Source organism: Dipteris shenzhenensis, chromosome 3 (assembly GCF_047967505.1).
Source record: "Dipteris shenzhenensis isolate YYH24624 ecotype China chromosome 3, Dip_SZ_1.0, whole genome shotgun sequence".
Classification (NCBI taxonomy): Eukaryota; Viridiplantae; Streptophyta; class Polypodiopsida; order Gleicheniales; family Dipteridaceae; genus Dipteris; species Dipteris shenzhenensis.
In genome coordinates this window covers 49,061,621-49,085,611 of record NC_141598.1, presented here as the reverse complement: position 1 = coordinate 49,085,611, position 23,991 = coordinate 49,061,621, and the positions used below count along the sequence as shown (strand labels likewise).

Here is a 23,991-nt window from a genome sequence, read left to right as displayed (position 1 = left end):
CATTAATGCTAGAGAGGTATACTTTTCATGTTTGTTATTTATGTGCCTCTTGTTCTTAACTAGTTTTTTGTGATTGACTTGCTCCATGGGTTTCTTGATAAGGCATTCAAAAGGTCAATGTAAATCTGATTCTGGAAGGTCAATGTAAATCTGATTCTGGATCCTCTGGAGACATGACCGAGGAGCAACGTAAAAATCTTGAGGAGCAACAAAAGATGTTGGTGGATAAACAAAAGGAAAATATAGGGAATCCTGATCTTGCAAAACTAGGGAGAAGGAAGAATACCGACTTGGATGGAGATGGTAAGCTGAAATATCTTTGTTGAAGTTTTCCAACTTCTTTTAGTCTAGTATTGTCATTTGATATGCATTATGTTTGTAGATACTCTGGAAGTTCATGACTCTGGGATAGTGAGAAAGCCTTTCTCCATTGAATTTATTTGGGTTCCATTGTCTTTTTTGCCACGTTGGAAACATCCCCTCATACCTAGGAGTTGGGTAAAGGTATGGGAGATTGACTATATCAAATTGGGCAAAGAGATAGTGCAATCATAGCTTGCAAATGGATATCAAGAATTATCCGATTTTTTTGCACTTCTACACCAACAAGGGAAGAAACGAAACTCTAAACAATGCACATGGAGTGTGGATTGTTGCATTGTGGATCTTCCCACAGGGTATGCTACAGGTGGTGAAGGAGAGGTTCCACCTTGGAATGTTATCTCAAAAGATCATATCTCCTCTTCCTTGGCCATTGCTGTAGCTGTGATGGATGACAATGGGTGGACTTTGGTTTTCTGTTCTCCATCTACTCTGCCTACTGTGGAGCACTATGCAATAAGATTAAAAATGGAGGTGGCTTGCAAGTAAATTTATTTGTGTTGAACACTTCATGAAGTCTTGCGGGTTATAGGTTAGGGTCTGATTCTAGTACATATTGTTTTGTTTCAAGCAGATGGATAGTACAAAGCATGGAACCTCAAGGCATTTCAGACACACTTGGGATTGGTGTGAAGGTGAGTCTTCAGATGTATGTTTGCTTCTACTTCTGTATCATAAATCACATAGAAATTGACTCATGCTTTTTTGAATAGTCTTATGTTTTCCATGCTATGGCTATGAGGAGGATAGGACAAAGACCCACATTTAACATGCAATCAACAAAGGGTGTGGCCTCCATGATGAGGATGAGTTTAGATGGTAACTTGCTTCCACATTACTTGCCTTCATTCCATCGTTCCAAAAGAGTTGGCAAGGGAGGTGCATGGCATGGATCTCTTGAGAAGAGTCATGCATTCATACTTATGTTCTTGAAGATGTTGTGTCCTCCAAATGGTTCCATTCTTGAGATGGAGCAGGGACAGGACCAGGATTGAGGGCTGCACTCCACTCTGGTCGCCCTTGCTTGGAAATAGACAATGACCCAGAGATATGTATTGGACTACTTCCAGGAGTGGTGGATGCTATTTATGCAGGTGTGGGATTGTCTACACAGCAGCATATGCTCATGGACATCGATGCTGAGGAGGAAGAAATCAATGTTACGGTACCATTGGACTAGTGAGTAAAAAATGTTGTTCTTTAGTTTGAATTAATACCTTTCATTTATGCATGTAAGGGAGTTTTAGAGTTTCATTTTGAAGTGAATTGCCAACTTACGTAGAGAGTATGGTCATGCATATGGAAAGGAACGACAAATCATATAAATATGAGTTGAGGGAGAAGAGGAGATGACATACTTTATTTGTGGATGATTCCGCCGATGAGAATTAGTTTATGGTTCTACTTTATGGTCTACTAGACATTGGTGCTATCTCACATACACAATATTTATTTTTGGCTATCTGAAATTTTGTGACATTATGTGTATGAGACAATAGTTTGGAAAACTTTTTTTGGGTGCACTCTAGTTTATTAATGCGCAAGTAAAATCTACATTGGAGGTACAGATTGTTTTTGCTTTTGGAAACAATCTTGAGCTTCTATTTTGTTGGTTGGCATTATTTAATGTAAGATTCTATGATGTGCATTCCTTTTTCTTCATACGTCGTCACTCTTACTTGTTATATTACCTGCATCTGGTAAACTTGTTGCATGTGGTTTGTAAAATATCACTTGGCAGCTTACATATAGATGAGCAAGCTGAAGTGGACACGTAGATTTATTGGTCGGATTGGTTCATTGAAATTCAAATTTTAAATTACGCTTGTGGGTTATAATTTTTAGTGTGGAATCTTGGATTCATGATCTGGATTTAATGTTTTTTCAATTAGGAATATACTGGGCAAAACTTCCACGTTTGGTAAAAGTTTTGTGCGATATGTTCAAACCTTGTTCATGGATGGAATCACATACATGAGTGGCCAACTTAGTTGAAGAGTCTACTTTGGGTCTGAGGAGAAGGCACCACTAAAACATGATATTAGTTGACATACTAGTGCATCATCAGTAAACCAATGATATTTGAATGATTCATGGATATTTATATTACTGGTCCTTGTTGCACACACTAACCTTGCGTCATTATATTATACAGGATGAGGAGAGCAGCAAGGGAGCACGTGCACCACCACCACAGTTCGAGCAAGATGACCTTAAGGATGATCCTCTAGAGGAAGACGAGAATATGGCAGACATGATGGATTCTTTTTGTGGAGGCACCATAGGAGATGGGGGTGAGATGTCTGAGCATGAGACCGTGATGCGAGATTTGGCATCAACAGTGTTGTATGATGGTGCGAGGATGTCAAAACTACGAGCTTGCCTCTCAATCTTGAGTTTGCAAGCAAAGTATGGATGGTCACACACAAGTATCTCAACCTTGATGAGGTTTGGAGCCTGGATCTTAGTATCTCATTCCTAATTGTTTTAATTAATTAGTATCTCATTCACAAAGTCTCTTGGATATGCAAATCGTAATAGGTTCCTGCAGAAGATGTTGCATGTCCCAAATACCATGCCCAATTCCAGAGACGAAGCAAAGAAGATGTTGATGATGGTTGGGATGGATTATGACATCATTCACGCTTGTCCTAATGATTGTATTTTGTTTCATCACACGAGTATGGTGATTTTGTTAATTGCCTGGGTTCTGGAGCACAGTGCTACGGATAGGAGTACTTGCTGGGGGAGGCGACCCCAGTGAAGTTCTTGAGACATTTTTCCATGATCCCCAAAATATAGCACATGTTCAGATGAAAGTCCAGAGAAAGTCCATTGTGCAACAATTGATGATGTGGCATGCTACACACCGGTCCATCGATGACACTTTAAGGATCCTAGTAGATTATGTTGCTTAGAAGCACATAGACAACATGTGGCTAGACTTTGCGAGGGAGCCATGCAATTTAGATCTCGGGCTCGCAATGCATGGTGTGAACCCATTCAGGTTAATCTCCACATCTTGGTCAACATGCCCATAGTCTTGGTGAACTACAATATCCTGCCATGGCTAATAATAAAGAAGGGACACCTCATGCTTGCCCTACTTGTGTTGGGGAAGTACAAGTCCAAAAATAAGGATGTGTACATGGCTCCCTTGATCAAGGAGCTGCAAACCCTATGGAGGGGCATACATGTCTAACAAATTTCTAGAGCCCCAAGGTGGGCCACAGACATGTGCATCAGAGGAATTTTGATATGGACCATGCATGGCTATCCAAGATTTGGGGAGTGCATAGGTATGTGCTTTTGCATGCTTGTTGATACCTTTATGATTTTATTGTGTTGTGATCTATGCATGTCTAATGACCTCTGTGTCCATGCATATATGTAGGACTTAAAACACAAGGGTACCATACTTGTCCTATTTGTGGCCCTAGCATGAATGCACGACACTCCAAACATGTGAGGAAGATGGTTTATGAAGGTCATGCTCAATATCTTCTACTTGATCATCCTTCACGTGAAGGTCAACTTGATCCACCACCAGTTTGTAGGAAGGAAAGTAACTGGATTTGGGATTGGAGAGCTAATAGTGAGGAGCCTCCTCCTGGTATGGACCAGCTGTCTATCTTTCACGACCTACCATAATGGGGCAAGTTATGAATCAATCATCTCTTTAATCCCATGCATATCTTTAAGAATGTGGGGGCTTCTATTTGGGCACACTTGGTTAGTGACAAAGACACAAGGGGAGTGCGAAAAGACTTGCACAAAATGGGTAGGATGCCTCACTTGTGGCCCCAAGAGCATGTACGTAGAACTCAAGAGCATGGTTCTACAACTTAGGAGGGTGGTTCAAAAACCCAAGAGCATCCTCCATGAATTGTTCTCCCAAAGGCACCATGGATCCTTTCCAAGGTAGAGGAGGCAACGGTTAAGGTAGATATTTCATCTTTTCGGATACCCATGGGACTGATAGTGGACGCGAGAGAGGGAGAGCTCAGAGAGGAGTGCACATAATATAGATACCTGTACACTAAGTGTATTGACAATGAACATGAAGATATACATGTGAACCTCTTATGGTTAGGGTTAGGGTTTGCCCCTATGCCCTATGTGGATAGTGCAATTTACACTATCTTTAAGACCCCCTCTTAAATTGCACTAGCTAAGTAGAGGGTGCATGAGCATCCAAAACTTTAAAGAAAACTGAAAGAAATCAGAGCAGTATGTGCATATGTGGGCACAGTGACTACGTAGTGGAAGCATGTACAATGAGTGCAACTTATGATCCTGTACATAATGTGGATTTCCCCTTCTTAAGTTATGGGTCATCCTTCGCCTTTGGGAATGAAACCCAGAAGATAGGCCGAAAGGAAGAGGAAGGAAATATGCAGTAAGTCAAGTCCACCTAGATCAAAGACTGGTCTATCAAAAGATGACTTCATGGATGAGTGCATGTATGGCTGCATGATTGAACATGTCATGAGTCGCCATGGACTGTGCAACTGCTCTGAAGAAGAGGCATCTGGATGTCAGGCTAGTCGATGTATGGTGATGTAATACAGTAGGTTGTGACATATGAGAGTGTGACCAACCCAAAAGAACTAGTAGCAATAGCGGAGGTACATATGCTGCAGTAGAATAATCTCCATCGAATGATGCGGGATCGAAGACCACATAATCGATGTGGACAGAGTGATCCAGGCCTGGGTTGAAAATATGGGGCCGAAGGTGTAGGTATGATATGCTACTTTGCTGAATAAGAGGCCCATACAAATGACAAGGTATGGCAACCTATCAAACCTGTATGCTCAACTGTCATGAGCTGAAGGTCATCTGTTGTGTGTGCATGGCTAAACATCCATCGGCATGGGATATAGCATGTGTCATAGGCTCATCAAGAAGGAGCTGGCAGTATAAAGGCCTAGAAGCTTGAAATACATCTATGAAAACATAAGAAGTCCCTGAGGCATACACGGTGCCGAATGCTGATGAAGGGACCAATCTGAAGCCATGGATCCAACCACTAATCTGCATCAAGTATGGAATGTATACGACAACCATAAGTGCATACTGAAACACCGAGTCTCCCCAGGTTGCGCTATGGGTGAACCTGATGATGTCTACTACATTGGGTCAGGACCAAACTGATGCATAGGTATTCTCGTGCTGAGGTATGATCTGCTGATCGGAGATGGTGATGACTGGATCCAAGGGTGGTGCAATGCAGCATAACTGAGCCGATGCTGGAATGTCCTGTGGATTGAACAGTTGATCTATATTGCTCATGGAAACTGTGTCCAAGGAGATGATGTGCCCCGTATCAGAGGTGAAGGCATCAGTGTTGGTTGCTGGAATGGAATCATCTGAAGAGCTGGATGCGCTATGGCATAAATCTCTGCATGCGGTAGAAGATCTCGTACTAAGGACTTTCCTGTTGTAAGACTGCATGATCAATGGTGAACTCCTGCTGAGTATCTCCATCTGTGGCAAAGGATGGAGTCGGATCCATGCATGAAGGTGATGGATGTGCATCACAAGAATCAGTTTGAGTTGATGTCAATGGGATTGCCTCATACTGAGGGCTCATCGTCAAATTTGCCTCATGCTAAGGGCTGACCGAGAAGTGTGCCTCATGTTGAGAGCTTACCGACAAGTGTGCATGATTAGAAATTGTCGGCTGAACAATGCTAACATCTAAAGCATCTGTATTTGATCTTTCAAGGCCAATGAGGCTCGAGTCGGCATCATATGTCGGCATCATACACTGGAACATACCCTATGGCAATGAATGGTCGAAGTAGGTTCTCTTTCCACTCATGGATCTCATCCAGAGTCATGACTGCTGTATCATCAACTACGTGAAACAGATAACTCCATGATGGAGGCAGTCTGGTGCTCTGTGCAAGAGGCTTACCCGTGTATCAATGAGAGTGTCTGTACCCATGAGAACACTCTCTGTGAGCTACCACTGGGGAACTTACGCTAAAAGGTCAAAACCAAGTCATGTGAGAACTATGTATGCCAAGGATCAAGCCTGTAGTAAAATGATGACAAGTGCATGTTGGGATAGCCAAGAGGCTATAGAAGCCTGATGTGTATGTGTGCAGGAACCAATGCCAAAAAATAGTCAATGAAAATGACTGTACATGGGTGGCATATGTGCATGCAAGAAGAATGCACAATCTTGAATCCGAGGAAGATCACTCTACCAAGTGTCACACTGAGGTGCTGAAGTGCCAAATGCCAAGAGAACTGAACTGGTGTCAATGTGTGAATGTGTATACCGATGGTAGGTCCGATGGGACTAACGCCGGTGGGAACTAATCAGGTAATGTGGCAATGGTTAACTTGGCTTGGTGGAGTTGGATCTCCTCTAGGGCGGTGCTAGTCTACAACTAGACTACAAGTCTAATCACAAAATGCAGCAAATGAATTTTATATGTATTCATTTAATGTGCTGGGTGCTGCAACGGATCAGGAGGTGGTTCTGATGATGAGGTTTTGATGATGCTGTCCTGTGGAAATGTTAGATGGAAGATATAAGATGCTCAATGTGTAGAGCGCAAGCTGGCGAGCACTTTTTCTTTTTAGATCACCTCCAAATTCCCCTTGGATCAAAAGTTATGGCTCCCGAAAGGATGGCCAAATTTTGATCCAAGGAGGGGGTCCAAATTGATGATGTGGTTGTGGAGGTCACATACAGTGTGCTTGTGTGGCACTGTGCTTAGAAGGCACATGGTGACATGGCATGATGACAAGACACTACATGCCACATGCAAAATACAAAGTGTGCCTGTGAGGCACTGTGCTGAGGTGGCACTACTGACCGGGCAGCTGAGGTGTTCCCTACTAATGTGGCAGGCTGACATGTCACTGCTGACGTGGTAGATGATGATGTGGCTTGTGGATGAAAGTCTGCTGACATGGACAAACCATAGGTCAACTGATGTGGCATATAGTGCTGATGTGGCAGTATATTAACCAACCCTTTTAACACATGGTTAATTGAACCGTTTTTGTCAACACTGCATTCCTTGTGTACACTCTAGTCAACTCTGAATGCATCTGCACGATCTTTGCCTTGGTCTGGTCATCTGGTTGTTGCCTACATGACCTGCCAGTGTTAGCTCTAGCCCATCTGCCGAATTCTACCACGTTACTGAAAACCCTAATAAATACCATCACTCAGAGTAAAAACCCCCTTCCTCTAGCCCTTGATGGGCAGGAAAGTGCTCCGGTCGCACTTTCCCGGTCGGGAAGCCGCTGAAAAAGCGGCTGGTGACGTTCCATCTGCTTGTCGCATTCCCACAGCTTCCCTCCAAGGAAAGTGCTGACAGAGCAATGTCCTCCAACCTTAAAGCTGATAGCTATCGAGTGCTGGATTGCAAGACTCCCATTCTTGAATATACTTTGCCGTGTGGGGAAAGCTCCATAACTATAATCTATCAATAAAGCTGAGCTATAGACTGTTACATCGCCCACCACTCATTGCTGATACTTCCCCATGTACAGATAGCTACAAAACCATAATCTATCGCAAAAGCTGGAGAAACAATTGGTTCTCGCATCTCACCACGCATGCGGATCCATTCCTTATACTTGGCAAGAAAAATATGAAAACCGGAAGTCAATAAAGTTTCATCTCAGTCCTCAAACTCTGACATATTCCAAGCTCGCTTCACAGTGTGGATGATCTCTCACAGTACGCGAATAATTTTTGAGCATGAAACCACTGCAAGTCGATTTGTTTTCCTGATGCCACTGAAACCCATGTCCCTTGTATATATATTTCTAGCCTCTAGGGTGTATAATTGTTGCGATAGGCAGTACGCAGACGGACGTCAGTGCGTCGACGCACTTTTTGCGCATCAATTTTGTCGCATTACCTAGTACGCCTGGAATTCAGCTTGCCCATTTGAATCTATGGGCGCGGCGCGCCCCATGATGCCGTGTTACATCTCTTGGAAACCGGTTGGCAGGATGAAGAAGAAACTGCAGTCTGCAATGTATGAATAGGTTGCCGGACATCGTCAGTTTTAAGTATAGACGGAAGTTAGAAGGGTGTTGCCGGGTGCGAGACACGGAGACAAATATGTGTAGGCCTGTAGGGGGATGGGCGGTGGACGTGAGACGAAGATAACTACAAGCTTGGACTAAACAATAATTACTTGCTTGGAGGTCGGAACACTTATGTCCCGCACCATCAGGATGACGACTTCCATTTGATGATAGAGTTTGTGAAAGGTGATTCGAAGATGTTAAAGAAGGAGATGCAATCCGAGCATCACGTACTGAAACGTTGCATCTAGTACACGGGATCCTTGGTGCAAGTGGATTTGGTCTTCCCTAAGCAGAGGCCAGCCACCATCGTTTTCTCCGATGGATAGCTGTCAAGCTGTGTGTCGTATTCCTCGGTTCTGATAATTTTACTTGCATACCGTATACGTTTCATTGGCTTCATGTTGGAAATTAGAACTGATTTGGACTTCTTGAAAAGGACATCGACCTTTAGTTCAAATCTCAGCTACAGGAAGCTGCTAGCACTGAATATCACGTAAACTTACTGTTCCGCGAGAGACTCCGATATAAGGATCTGCTTTTTGCTCATCATTCGAAGGAAATATAGATTGTGGAATACAGTCGTCAAAGCTATTCTGGAGATATCAAAGCTTTGCCAGTAATTTGTACAGGTTGCATCACTAATAGGAGTCATGGAGGTACGCCGTTCTTCTGATTTCAGGCTCATATTATGTACTTTCTGCAGTAAGTTTAGAGGAAGAAGTAGAGCACTTCTGTAATGCACCCCTGGTCTCCCTCCAACCGAGAAAGCTGCTTACTATCATCGTTATGATAATTGTCAAAAGCACTTGGCCCTTCTCACCAGGTTGTAGAACTTCGCGTGCGGTTGGATTGTAACGGGTGCGAGCGTAAAGTGCGCAACGCCCTCTCCAAAGTGAAAGGTATAATGATTAATGAGCTATGTTTACAGACGTTCTTAAAATTCTAATGAGTAAGATGTACTTATAATTTGCATGAAACGAATTTTTGCGACGGTGAGACTCTAATCTAGTGTAGTGGAAGCAGGTGTGGAGTCAGTGGATGTCAATCTGAAGCAAGGCAAGGTGACCGTAACTGGATTCGTTGATAGGAAGAAAGTATTAAAGGCTGTGAGACGTACTGGCAAGAGCGCTGAGCTGATCATGCCAGCGTCCATATCCGGCTATAACCCATACTTGAAGGAGTCCGAAAAATTTGCCAAGACTTACAATTACAAGAAACATGGCTACAACGTCATGGAGGGCTACACGAACCCAGCATCAATCATTCCCAAAACTGGCCTAGCCGTGATGTTCAGCGATGACAACCCGAATTCCTGCTCCATAATGTGAATCAGGACAGCTTCTATCATTAAATAGTACTGTGTTCTTGAGCGATTGTCTCTAAAGATGGAACGAGATTATATGCCGCTGCCGCCCTAAATCGTCCACGATATCTTATCGGACATCTTGCATGCGATGATTCTGTCATCGGCTGTTTACACTGACTGCCGTCAGCTCCCCACTAGGATCATACCGTACACGTATGTAGTTCTAAACAGTTACAATCTGTAATTATTTGTGAATCGCTCACTTTTCCTCTCAATTTTATGTAAAGCAGTTCGTTTGAATTTTACCTTTCAATCCGACACAAGATGCTAGCGATGATTCTATTGCGCTACCCACTTCATTAATCCTGCAGCTAGACTGGATTTTATCTACGAAGACGTTCTATCCAAATTTAACTTCCGCCCTTGAGTCGCACCCAAAGGCAGCTTGTGCGTGGCCAGAGAAATTGCCAGAGATAGCCCTTGGTGATTATTCATTAGTTTGCATCGACATACCTGACAGCTTCACGTCTGATTGCTTGACGTGTGCTTGGGCGCGGCCTGAGCAGGGGGTGGTGTCAAGGGTCAAATCAGATTGCTAGGAATTACTCCACGGCCCTTTCGTAGTCATGCCCATTGCCCACCGCCCCGTTTGAACCTGCCTGTAGGAGCTACAAAATGCCCTTCAAATTTCAAGGGAAACATTAAAAAGATATGACGGCAAAAACATTATAGCCCTACTGTTAATGAAGTTTTTAAAATAAAAGGAAGAGTACATGGATAGCAAAAGACTAACCTGAATAAATATGTGAAGTCATCGAAAACACTCACTACCTCCCTAGTTAGTTAGCAGGGCCAAAAAAAAAGGGCTTCAAGAATAAAGATGGTACCACAAGAGCTACCTTCCCCTATAGCCTCATGGATAGCAAAAGACTAACCTAAATAAATATGTGAAGTCATCGAAAACACTCTGTACCTCCTTAAGAAAGTCAACTTGACCAAGTGCAAATGAAAAACAAAAGACTTTTGGACTAAAAAACCAAACACTACTCCCTAGTTCGTTAGCAGGGCCAAAAAAAAGGGCTTCAAGAATAAAGATGGTACCACAAGAGCTACCTTCCCCTATAGCCTAGAGCCACTCAAAGGGGTCTTTAACATGTGGGGTTAAAGGCCCTTGTGCCTGACGAACCCCGGTTATGTACAAAACTACACACATACTCATATATATATATATGAAAGACATAGAAGACAAAGGTAACTTTGCAGCCACCACATCCGGGTCTATATGACAGACATAGAAGACAAAGGTAACTTTGCACCCACCACATCCAAGTCTCTCTCTCTCTCTCTCTCTCTCTCTCTCTCTCTCTGTGGTAACATTGTCTCTCTCGTTCTCACAACAAGACAAAGCGCCCACAGACGCGCACACAGACGCATTTACTGAACTTACAAAAAAACTTACGGGCGCGTTTATTTGTGTGTCTATTTGCATGTCTAGAGACCCGCATCTAACAGCGCGTCTATATAGCAGACAGACGCGCGTATAGATGCGCATTTAGATGCCTAAATAGATGCTCTGCTAAAAAATTTAAAAAACAGATAGACGCATCGTTAAACACGTGTATAGACACATTTATAAACGGTCTTATAGATGCTTTTATAGATGCGCAAATAGACGCTCCCCGAACAGATAGACACGTATATAGACGCATTTATAGATGCACCGATAGACGAGCTACATAATATATTTTTTTTAATTTACAGAATGCTGTGTATGTTGTGTATGCTATATAGTTACAAGAATCACATTTCCACATTATGTAATTCAATTCTTATAGCCAACTGCATTTTAATTACAATTCCAAATAAAACATTACAACTCCAAAATGCAATAAAATTGAAAGCTCAAAAAGTGCTTGTATGTACATATAGCATGAAGCTAAGCCACGTCATGTGGCTTCAAGTACAAAAAATAAGAGGAGTGTATATACAAGAGGCAAGAAGCCAAGCCAATGGCCTTAAGTATAGAAAAGAGTAGCTAGCACTACTTCTACGACTAATCTATGTTCTCCACATCCTCGCTTCCTTCCACGCTCCCTTCTGCGCTCCCTTCTCTACCTCCTTCCTCGTCTTCTTGTGCAGGGACCTGTAAACAAGGGACAACATATATCAATGTATGAAAAATCAAATCTTTACTTATAATATTGACATTATTTAATTACTTTCAAATACCTCGGGGGCCGCTCCAATAGCCCGGATATACTACTCCTCAGTAATCAACCTGTCATGATAGAAGTGCTTCCATGTATCTCCTCTGCGATGGTAGCGATGGTAGGCTGTCTCGACAGGAGTAGGGTATCTGCCCACGATCTCAAGCTACAAGACGACACAATTTGCGGAGGGGTTAGTACAAAGAAACAACCTCCTAATAAACTACATAAGCAAGATAATTTGAGATCGATACTTACAAATTGGGCCTCCCATGATTCAACACCCCCTGCTCCAAAATGCACACTTCCATATTGCTCCATCTGGATCCTTCATGCCTCCACATGCTGCAGACTGGGGTCCTCCCTCGCCGACTTCATTGCTTTCTTCCACTCATGCTTGTGAGCGGTGTGGGGGTTGACCTCCCTCGAGTCTGCCAAGCTCCGCTAGTGCCTGCCTCTTAAGCGAAGATCTCTTATTGCCAAGTATCGTAACAATCTTTGACTTGGCCCATTTATCTATGAACTGACGATTAGGGGGGTTAGGATACCTAGAGCGAACAACAGCGAGGGTCTCATCAGCCAACCTCTTTGGATGGTCTTTGTAGTGGATAAAGCAATCTCTATAATTGTTAGCAATTACAGAGCGCATGAAGGCCATGATGTCCTTTCCCCGTGCATCCATCAAGATGCCTCCTGTCTAAGTGATGTCATAGAAGATCGTACCATCACCCGGAGGCACATCCAAATCATCTGAATCATCATCGTCCCCACCACCACCCCTCCCAAAGCACTGTGCCATGCATCCCCTACCACTCTCCCTGCTACTATGCCTACTACCGTGTCATGTCGAGCTAGTATGCTAGCCACTCGTAGGTGGAGACTACACGAGACTACGTGGACCACTTGTAGCTGGAGAACCGAGTCTCGACTGCACAGGAGTATGTCGATGGCTCTGCGAGACAGAAGGACCTCCTGACGGCATGGGGGAAGGGGCATAAGACGACATGGGGAAAGGGGCATAAGACGGCATGGGGGAAGGGACATAAGATGGCATGGGAGAAGGGCCTTGGCTGTGTAGCCGGCTGGGCTATGCTGACTCTGCTGGGGTAATCTCAGCTGGTGTGGGGTGGTTTGGAGTCTATAGTGCCGACTCCTGGGGGGTGTTTAGAGTACCCGTCATATACCCGTATAACTCCGCATGACTGGGAGGTGCCCTAAAAGGTTATATAAGTCCCTCAAAATAGACTCCCAGAGATCAGGTGAGCCCGAAGAGCTTCTTGGCCACATGATGAACTAGAAAAAAGAAAAAAAGACGATTACTGATGAGCTGAGAAGAAAGGGGAGGGGAAGAAAAGATTACTGTCGGAGCACGTCTATAGAGGCGTCTATTTTCCCATATAACAGTGCATCTATAGACACGGATGTCTATGTCTACAAACAGTCTAGATGCACCTGTAGACGCAGTTTTAGACGCACTCTGAGATGCATCTATAGATGCGCTCCGACAGACGGACTATTATAAAAAGTAGAAAAGGACATGCGCTCGACACAAAAACGTAACACTGATACCGAATTCATTCGTTTCTTGGATACGACAAAGGACAAATCTAAAGAGAGCAACTTCCAAAAAAGATCAACCGTAATATCCAAGGTATGGAAGCTTCTTCTCCTTCTTCAAAGTTGCTTCTCTTCCTTGTTCACCCTCTTCTCCTGTAAGCTTGGAAGTAAGTGTGGGTGCCTTCCTCTTAAGTGTAAGCTTGGAAGTAAGTGTGGGTGCCTTCCTCTTATGCATCGAAACTGTAGATCTGTTAATAGCAAAGCAAGCCAACCGCACGAAGTATAAGTAATGTGAAGAAAAGCAAAGCGAGCACGCTAAAAGTATATTTGAAAACTGCGTCTATAAGTGCATTTAATAGCGCATCTAAATAGGCGTGTAATTACGTGTCTACATACATAGAGTAGATGCGGTTTTAGATGCGTCTTAGAACAGACAGACACATTTTTAGACGTGTCTTTAGACGCACTACAGAGTTTTAAAATTAAATATTTGAAGAAAAGCAAATTTTTTTGGGTTGTTTGTTTGTAGGATGTCTTCATCTTCAACAAGTAGCTCTAGTGAGGATGAATCCCTCCGTATCCACCATCGCGAAATGTGGTTGGAGTAAGAAATCAAATGTATGTGTGATCGACGTCGAGGAAACATGTATCCTACACACAGGATTACACTCAATCACATCTCAAAGTATGCAGAATGGGATGCGACCATAAACATGGTAAGTGTTAAAGAGTTAAGGTTGATTGAGATACCTATGGGTGTTCATATGTTAGAGTTATGATCCCGTTTTAATTTGATACATGATGCAGTGCCACACCCGCATATGTTGCCCTATGCTCGTTGTGAGGAGGCAAAGCATCGGCGATATGAGGTGGAATCTTCAGGAGGGACTGTTACGGATGCATGGAGTGATGGTGATAGTAGCCCTCCGCCATTACCTCATGAAGCCGTGGAGGAGGAGGTGTTTGATGATATGGTGCGGGATTTATATGTCCATCAATCCGAAGGGAGGGATGATAGCATGGAGCAGGACGATGTTTTTACCACAGTATCAACTCCACTGTTTGAGGGGTGTACTTTCTCTGTTCTACGTGCCTCCCTTGAGTTACTAAACTTGCAAACCATCTATGGATGAAGCAATGCAAGTTTGAATGCATTACTCAAGTAAGCTTTAAAGTCTATTTTGCAAACATGGTGAATTATGCTAGTGGGTCAATTACTCGAATGCTTTTCCTCATTTATGGTCTTCACGTGCAGGCTATTGTGTAAAATGCTTCCAAGGGAAAATAAATTACCGACCTCAAGAGATATGGCAAGGCAACATGTGACCTCTCTTGGAGGATTAGATTACAAGCGCATCCATGCATGCGTCAACGATTGCGTTTTGTTTTGTGAACTACATAAGGATGCAAGAGAGTGCCCTACTTGTGGAGAGGCAAGATATAGAGCAGATCTCAAAACTTTGGACGTGCCTCATAAGGTTCTGCGACATTTTCCCATAATCCCTCGCATCCAACATATGTTAATGTGCAAATCCATTGCAGAGCTCATGTCATGGCATTCCTCCCATCGATCAAGCAATGGCAAGTGGAGAACTCCCGCAAACTCTCCTGCGTGGAAGCATATTGAAGACACATGGCCAAGCTTCAAGGAAGAACCTAGGAGCTTGAGACTTGGATTGGGTATGGACGGTGTGAACCCATTTGGTCTCAAAAGCACCTCTTATAGTGTATGGCTAGTGATATTGGTGAATTATAATCTTCCACCCTCTATGGCTATTAAGAAAGGACATGTTATGCTATCCCTTCTAATTCCAGGGAAACATAAAGTCAAAAATACTGATGTTTATTTGGAGCCTTTGATTGACGAGCTAGAGATACTTTGGAGAGGTATCGAGGTGCATGATGTGAGCAGGCCTTCCTCGTCATGAGACTTCAACTACAAAGTAGTCTTGATGTGGATGATGCATGACTTCCCAGGCTATGGTGAGTGTTCAGGTAAGCATTGCACTTCTAATTATGAATAGGCAAAGGATGTGGCACCCTAAACCCACCTTCAACTCTTAATTGCATCTATTATTTAGGTGTCACTACATCGGGTTACCATGCATGTCCTCTTTGTGGCCCTTTGCTAGTTGCCTCATAGGCAGACGCATTGAATAAGGTCATCTATGAGAATCACCATCGATTTCTCCCACCTGATCATCCTAGATATGTTGCCCCTTGGAATGAAGTCCTTCCACAATCACTCACTGTGGGAGATTGGATGAGAATTTGGGACAGTTCCACGACTCCTCCACCACTTGGCATGAGCCGGTAAGGGTTTGTAACTATTGTGTGCTATATTGGCTAGAAATAAAGATTGCCCGCTAACACCAGCTTTTGTTTAGATACTCCATCTTTTATCGTTTACCATATTGGTCCCACCTCAAGATCAATCACCTGCTTGATCCCATGCATATCTTCAAGAATGTGGCATCTACCATTTGGGAGCATTTGAATGGGACACGAGATTCTATAGGCATAAGGAAGGATCTACGTACCACAGGGAGGATGCGTGAAGCTTGGCCACAAGAGAGACCAAATAGGCGTGTTTTTTTACCTCGTACACCGTGGAGGTTATCAAAGCTAGAGATGGTGGCGGTGAAGCACGCTATTACTACAATTCGTGCTCCCACTGGATGCATGAGGTGTTTGAAGGGAGCCTTTACAAAGAGCAAGAAAAGAGGTGTAGAGCAATTATATGGCTTGAAATCTCATGATTGGCACAAGATGCTCCGATAAGTATTTTATGTGCATAATATCTTTTTCCTTTCAAATTTATGAGTGAATAATTATAAGCAACTAATCAATCACCTCCTCGTGGGTTTAGTTCATAATACCTACTAGCATTTCTCGTAGTGCATCAAAGGATGTGAAAGATTGTATTTACAAGATGGACGAGCTTGTGAGGTACTTTACATGGTACAAAATATGATGCGTATCAATGCTCCATGCAAGGTGTTCATATTGCTAATATGGTGTACTTTTTCATTTCTAGGTATGTGAGCTCAAAGGAAATAGATCCCACCATGCTTAAGAATGCTCGAGTTATGTCAGTGGAGGTGGTTTGTTTAGTGGAGGAGACATTTCCATGTTCTATTCTCACAAGCCAACTACATCTTATAGTGCATTTGGTGGATGAGATTGCTATATGTGGTACTATACATGCACGATGGTTGTTCTTCCTCGAGCGCTTCATGAAGACCTTGAAGGGCTTCGTGAGACAAAATGCAGGACCCGAAGCTAGCATGGCCGAGGGTTGGTTGATACAAGAGTCACTTGTATATATTTCTGAGTTTCTTGTTGATGTGGATAGCTCTCTCCCATGACTATGGAGAGATGATGAAGACCTAAGGATGACCTCTATTGTGCCTCAAGGGAAAGGATGCAACAAAGTAATAGACATGGAGTTGCATAATAGTATCAATCTCTATTGCGTCCTTAATAGTGAAGTGATGAAAAGATGGGTGACAAGGTACGAGGATGCAAAGGCAAGAAGACAAGAAGAAAGGGCCCTCTTTTGTACACACCATGGATTTCGTGTGCCATACCCTTAGTATCTAAGAGCACTTCCAAAGGATATTCATGTGGATTGGCTACTTGATGAAATGGAGAAAGCAGAGAAAGACGAGAGGATGCATATCACAATGGAAGAATGGGAGTGTGCTAGGGGATGCATGAGCAAGGTCGGTATATAGAATGTTATGCATAAGTTAGGAGCTTTCAATAATTTAGATTGCTTATTTAATTGATTTTTTCTTGGTGTAGTGCACTATGTTCAATGCTATATGGTGTGAGGGCAAGCATTTTTTAGCACAACAGATTGATGATAAGAGAAACACACAAGATTGTGGCATCATTGCTAGCTTTGAGGGAGCCAATGGAGCCATGGATGATTACTGTGGCATAATCCAAGATATTATTAAGCTTGACTTTTGACGCTTCTTTATGTATGTTTTGGATGTAAAGTGGTTTAAGGACATGGTGGAAAGAGGCCCTAATCCAACAATCAAATGCCATGCAAGTGGCTTTGTAACTATTGACTCCAAAAAGTTTTGGCAAAGTAGGAAGGACACACTAGTACTATCACAACAATGTGAACAGGTACTATGCACACATATAAAAATACTCGCTTTTAAATATTTGATACCTTCAATGCAAGGAAACTAACATGATTGTATTTGTGTTTGAATTAGGTTGTCTATCAGCCAATGGTGGATGATAACAAATGGTGGCATGTCATACCTATTATGCCACGTTCCAAAGTGATGTATAGTACATTTACTAATATGGAGCATATGGAGGATGATCATGGCCATGGACGTGATGATGACCGTGATACAAGAGAGGAGGATGATCATGAGATAGGAGATATAGATATTGTGGCCATTACCCGTGAGGACGAGCCTACCATTGGTGATGCTGATTTCGATGAGCACATGAGTAGCACAAGTAGTAGTGGGTTGAATGTATTTGTAGATCTAAACACTTGTTTGGATTTTGAAGTATATAGTTTGGCAAGGTTGATCTCATTGAGGATGAGATTGAACCGTAGCCCATCATTGATATTGGCAAAACTATTTTACATATTGTCTCATTCTCCTCCTCACTTAATTCTTATATATGTGGGCTTGCAACAAAGCATTGATGTTTTTGTTAAAATAATGTGCTTTGGTAATCATGGGTAATGTTTGGAAAGCAGTGATGTATACCAAAATCTCACTTTCTGTATTCTCTGTTTTGCGTCTAAATATGCATCTAATTTTCAATGTAGATGCGCTAATACACGCGCAAATAGACGCATTGATAAACGCAGTGTTAGACGTGCCTATATTTTCTTAGTGTAGATGCGCAAATAGACATGTCAATACATGTGCAAATAAATGAGCTCTTAGACATGCTATTAGATGCGTCCGTAATTTCTCTATTCAAGCAACGCCTATAGATGCGCCCACTATTTTGCACATCTATCAAGCGTAGTTGCTTTGTGTTGTTGTGTCTCTGTTGCATAGCCTTCCCTGCAACTAGTATCATAGCTTTGGGGTTCTCTGTCTCCGTCCTGAGCATGGCGAAGAGATCACATGAGCTTTCCAATCAGGCAGTTGTGAGGTAACGAGCTAGGAGTAGCTTTTTAAGCGATGCTGATATCTAGGGTTTGAGGCAAAATTTTGACCTGAAGTCTTCACAAATGTTGTAGAGGACTTCAAGAGCTACATTTTTGCATCGATCTAAGCTCTCTATCAAAAGATATAGCTTCTACAAAAATAGTTGTTAGAGAGGAGAAACACCTACGCCTTTTTCTCTAAGTGTTGGATCCGGAGATTGAAATCACCATTTGCAATAACATCAATCCCATTGCATCCGGGATGGTCTAGTCAAACCTCTACTTGCAAAGTTGCTCGCCATTCGGAGTTGGATTGATAGAGTGCTAAATCTTTTTGTCAATGGCCATTTCCTTCTCTGCTTTGCCATTTCCACCATGTATTAGATATCCCACTACAAGCATCCATTTGCCATTCCATCTATTCCATTGGATCTGGGACGATCCAAAACCTTTAGTTACAAATATCCTTCTGATTCTGTGAAGGTTTGAAGGCGTGATGAATCTCTATGTTGTCACGTTTCTCTGCTATAGGAAATTTCTTCAAAGTTCCAAGACCTTCCAGACGGATGCCACGTGACAGATAAGGGTGACCCCCTTAAGTCAATTTTCCTAAGGTTCATTTTTCAAAGTCAAATGCATTATGGTTGCTACAAAAGAGAGAAATGTAAAGTTTGCGCAACTGATTTTGGATTTGAATTGATGCCCATGTTTTGAGGCATGGGTCATTGTTTGCTTGGGTGTAGCCATTTTTGGTGAGGTTTAAGGAACTTTTTGTATATACCTCTTCCATCTTTCTCTCTTTCCCCCCTCGCTTCCTCTCTATTTTCCTCTTCTATTTCTCTCTTTTCCTCTAACAATGTAACATCTATTTCAGGTACGTAACATTGGTACCCATTTTAAGCTTCCCTAAAAAATTTATTAAAATTATAACTTTTAAAAAACTAGCTATATTTTGCATAGTCAAAAACTAAAAACTTACAAAATTCATACATTTTTCAAACATCATGCCTATAAATTAAAAAGAGCCTCCATTATATTGCAAAATATCTTTTGATTTTCTATATCCTCAAAGTCTTAAAGATTTTTCCTTCCCGTGCTCTTTGTATTTTTATAAAAAAAATAACGTTTATTACCTTAACTTGTTGTACCTAATAGCATGTTCTACTCATTATTGTCCAAATGAGACTTTTCACCCACTTTTTAAATCACATAAAGAAAGAATGGAAAACTTTTATTCGAGTGAGCCAAAACGTTTAAATTATTTGAGGAAAAAAAACTCAATTTTTTGTAGATTCATATTTTGGTACTTTTGACATTTTAATGATCTCGGAAGGCCCCAAAACCATGAAAATGACTACAAACATGGATACCTTCCGACAATTTTTTAAAAATCCCAGATGGGAAAGCATGCACTTGGCTCTCGGTCGATGATATTATTGACCTGGCATGCATTTGGTCGATGATATAATCAACCAAATGCATGCCATGTTGATGATATCATCAGCCTAGCACGTGGGTGCATACTTTTCTCTCTAGGCTTTTTCAAAAAATGATTAGAAGGTACCCATGTTTGCAATCGTTTTTAGGGTTTTGGGGCCTTCCAAGCTCATTTCTGATGTCTAAAGTACCAAAATATGTATCTATAAAATGTTTAAACTTTTTTCCAAATAATTTAGAGCTTTCAAAGGTTTTGGCTCACCTGGTCAATGGTATCATTGACCAAGCATATAGCTTGGTTGCATAAAGCAAGAAAGGTAGAGCTTGGTAGATGATATCATTGACTGAGCAATTGGGTTATATATTTTGGTATGTGCATTTCAATTGAGACAAGCAGCGCAATTGCCTAAGGTGACACAATATATAACATTATCCCGAAAAATTCCAAAGACATTGAGTGGATACAGTGCACAAGTTAAAGCCAAGACATGCCATGCAAGAAAGAGGGTGGCATCTCAACTTGGCTAGGTTGACTTAGAGAATGTTCTAGTGGATAGTTTGGAGGAGGACGGCTCTTATAACTTTCACCCCACAAAGCTTTAGCTCTAATGCATTTGAAGGTATAGGATTCGAGGACAAGAACTATTCTTTGTAGAATCAATGGCATGTATATTTTTGAAGCAATGTAATTTCAAGCATGTTAGACTTTTGAAATATGTCATGCCAGGGCCCCTTTATTTGCATTGGATGCATAGGACGTCCATATTGTAATGGTTTTGAGACATTATTGTATTTTATGTGGACTTTTTATTCTAAGTAATGGTTTTCATGCCTATTTTTTGAAATACCATTGTCAAATTTTTTTCAAAAAAAGATGGTTTTTATGTCTTTTGTCAAAAGACATTGTGCAAAATGGCCATCATTTAAAAAAATATATAAATTTCACATGAAAAGAAGGGAATCTTTGAAAGATTCCCCTAGAGTTCTCATTTTGAGGTTATACTTCTCGAATTAGATGTTACAATGTTCTCTCTCTTTCTCTCTTCTACTCTCTCTTTTTTCTCTCCCTCATTCTCTCTTTTCTCCTCTCTTTTCCCCTCTCTTTTACCCCTTCCCTTGTCTCTTTTTCGCCACCCTTCTCTCTGGTTTTACACTTCCCTTCCTCTCTCTTTAATTTATCCTCTCTCCCTCTCTATTTTCTCTCTCTTTTTCTCTCTTTTTCTTAGACTCCTTTATTTCTCCCTTTTCCTCTCTCCTTTTGCCCTCTCTTCCTCTCTCTTTTTCTCTTCTATTTCTCACTTTTCCCCTCTCTTTCTCTCTTCTCCTCTCCCTTATTTCCACGGATGATTTTTTCAACTTAGTTTTTTAAAGAAGCTTAACTTTTATATTGGTGTTGAAAGTTACAACTTTTACTTCAAAATTCAAAAGCAAATATATAAAGGTGTATTGCACCCTATCAATATTGTGAAACTAAAAAAATGGGCTTGATAAACTTTTGCCAAGATTTTATATTAATATATAAGCATAGCTTCGATAAAAACATCCATGCTTGTTTCTCTTCTCCTCATTTCCCCCTTCTCTTCCTCTCTTTTTCCCTCCCTTCCTCTCATGTTTCCCCTAATCCTTCCCATCTCATTTCCCCTCTTTTCCCCCCGTCTCTTCTCGTCCCTTCCTCTCTTTTTTCCCTCCATTTCTCTCTCATCTTACCTTTCCCTTCCTCTCTTTGTCTCCTCTCACTTCTTTCTCTCTTTCCTTTCCTCTCCTCTCCACTTTTTTTCCTTTCCTCTCTGCATTTCTATATTATTTTACATTATTTTTTGCATTTTCACATTCTTTTTTGCATTTTTGCATTCTTTTCCATTATATTCTGCATTTTTGCTTTCTTTTCGACATTTTCACATTCTTCTCCTTCCCTTTTAATATCTTTTCTTCTCCTCTCCACTCTTCTTTCCCGCATTCATTTCTTCTCCTCTCCTCTTTTCTCTTCCTCTCCTCACTTCTTTTCCTCTCTCTTTTTAATTTTCCTCTCCTTTGTTCTTCCCTTTCCTCTCTTCTTATTTTTGCATTAGTATTTTTCATTTGCACAATTTTATTTATTCAATTATCTTTTTTTGTTTGTGCTTATATTTTCCCTACTGAAGTAATAGAGCATGGAATCACATCACTCATATTTCGTTTCATAAGAGGCCGCCCATTTGAGGGAAGGCCATGGATAGATGAGTCCATAGGACGTTGTCTCGCAGATGAATCCAATTAGGATGGATAGATATCTGTTTCTTATCCAGTCTCAAATCGCCTCATCTCATGCCTCTCTTCCTGCATCTGCTCTCCCTAGTGTAGGGCCATCAGCTATGCCTACCTGAGAAGGGTCTCCTACGATAATTAGTGAGGCATCATTGCCTAGGGGTTGACAGTGTGGCTCTAAAAGAGTAAAAAGAGTGGTTGTTGTGGTTTTGGTGCAAGTGCAGATATAGATGAGACACAACTTGCCACGAGCCCCTTGTCACCCCTATCACACGAAGCACTCTACCACCCCTACCTCCACCCCTCGCTCTAGGAAGAGTGGTTGTTTTGGTTTAGATGCAAGTGTAGATATAGATGAATCTACACATTCCTACCTCCCTCCCCATGATGAGACACAACTTATTAGGGGCTCCTTGCCCACCCGCTTGACCATACTTGGCTCCACCCTAGTTTGATCTGCCACACCTTGTCCACCATCGCCACCCCATCTAGTAGCTCAAGCTTTAGGCAAGGAGAGTTTATCATGCCCAAGGGCCTTCACTATAATATCAATAGCACGCATGAGATTATTGAGGATGAGAAGGGGCTTCAAGTTGACTCTTATATGAGACGCCTCCTAAGCATATATTTTTCCAAAGGTATATCCATAGACTGGTGCTCTCAAGACCTTACAATGAAGAATTCCCTCATAATGCAGCTCAAGGAGAAATATCCAAACCCCTCGGAATATAATTTTGATGATGACTACATGTGCATGCACATTGGCCTTGTACTCAGACACGATAGGTCAAAGATGAGAGATGGGATTAGGGAGGCTAATCCTATGCTCGTGTGGGCAAACAAAAGAGGATTGGAAGGTCATGAAAAGAGAGATAAGAAAAATGCAGAGAAGTGGGAGAATCAAAGAAGGGCAGCGAGGAGACATCTCGATGCTATAGGTGCTTCACACCTTGAGAGTGGCAAAAGGCTAGGCAATGAGGCATGGGTGGTACGTCTATTTCTCTTATAATTTATTGTTCTATTCATTTAATCACCCCTATATTGGCACTTCATCTAACTCTCTTAATTTGGGTCCACAAGAATCTATTATCCCATTTTAAAATGACCCTAGAATGATTAGAAAACGTTCAAAACGTTTTAATACCACATTTTAAAATGAACGTTTTAATACACCACAAGACGTTGATTGTCTTAAAAGAACCAAATAGTTTTTAGATGTAATGCTAGCTACTTTGGGAAGTAGTTGTTGTGTCTTGCAGCATGTTTCTCTTGTCAAATGTGACTGAATAAGTGACCTTGGCCGATGCTCAGCCGATGTCCTATAGATAAGGAGTATAGACACACATGGGGAGTAGAACCAAATCCATTCTTCATAAAGCTAGAGCATCGAGGACACCCCATCAATTGGGTTGTAATGGCTACTCGTCATGTAAGTCTACTCCAATCGTCCTTGTTCTCAAGCATGTTTGAGTGTACCTTTGATCTTATGTCAATTAAGCTGTAATCTCATTTTTAAATTGTCATTCTTAGGGTGGAAGTTTCAACCCAACCAGAGCCCCAGGCAGCAATGTAGAAGAGGAGGAGCTTGCTACAAGGGGGGATGTGGGTGAGAGAGATGCCAAGGGATCAAGCAGAGGCAAGGATGT

At 41.9% G+C, this 23,991-nt stretch overlaps 1 protein-coding gene across 1 annotated transcript; it reads left to right on the top strand.

The window, feature by feature from the left end:
* The first annotated feature begins 9,050 nt into the window (after nt 1-9,050).
* LOC147903934 (heavy metal-associated isoprenylated plant protein 44-like) lies at nt 9,051-9,779 on the top strand. The gene is made up of 3 exons (XM_087372951.1): nt 9,051-9,107; nt 9,275-9,350; nt 9,475-9,779. Exons 1-3 carry the CDS (start codon nt 9,102-9,104, stop codon nt 9,777-9,779), a joined length of 387 nt encoding a protein of 128 aa, XP_087229077.1. The 5' UTR covers nt 9,051-9,101.
* The last annotated feature ends 14,212 nt before the right edge of the window (nt 9,780-23,991 follow it).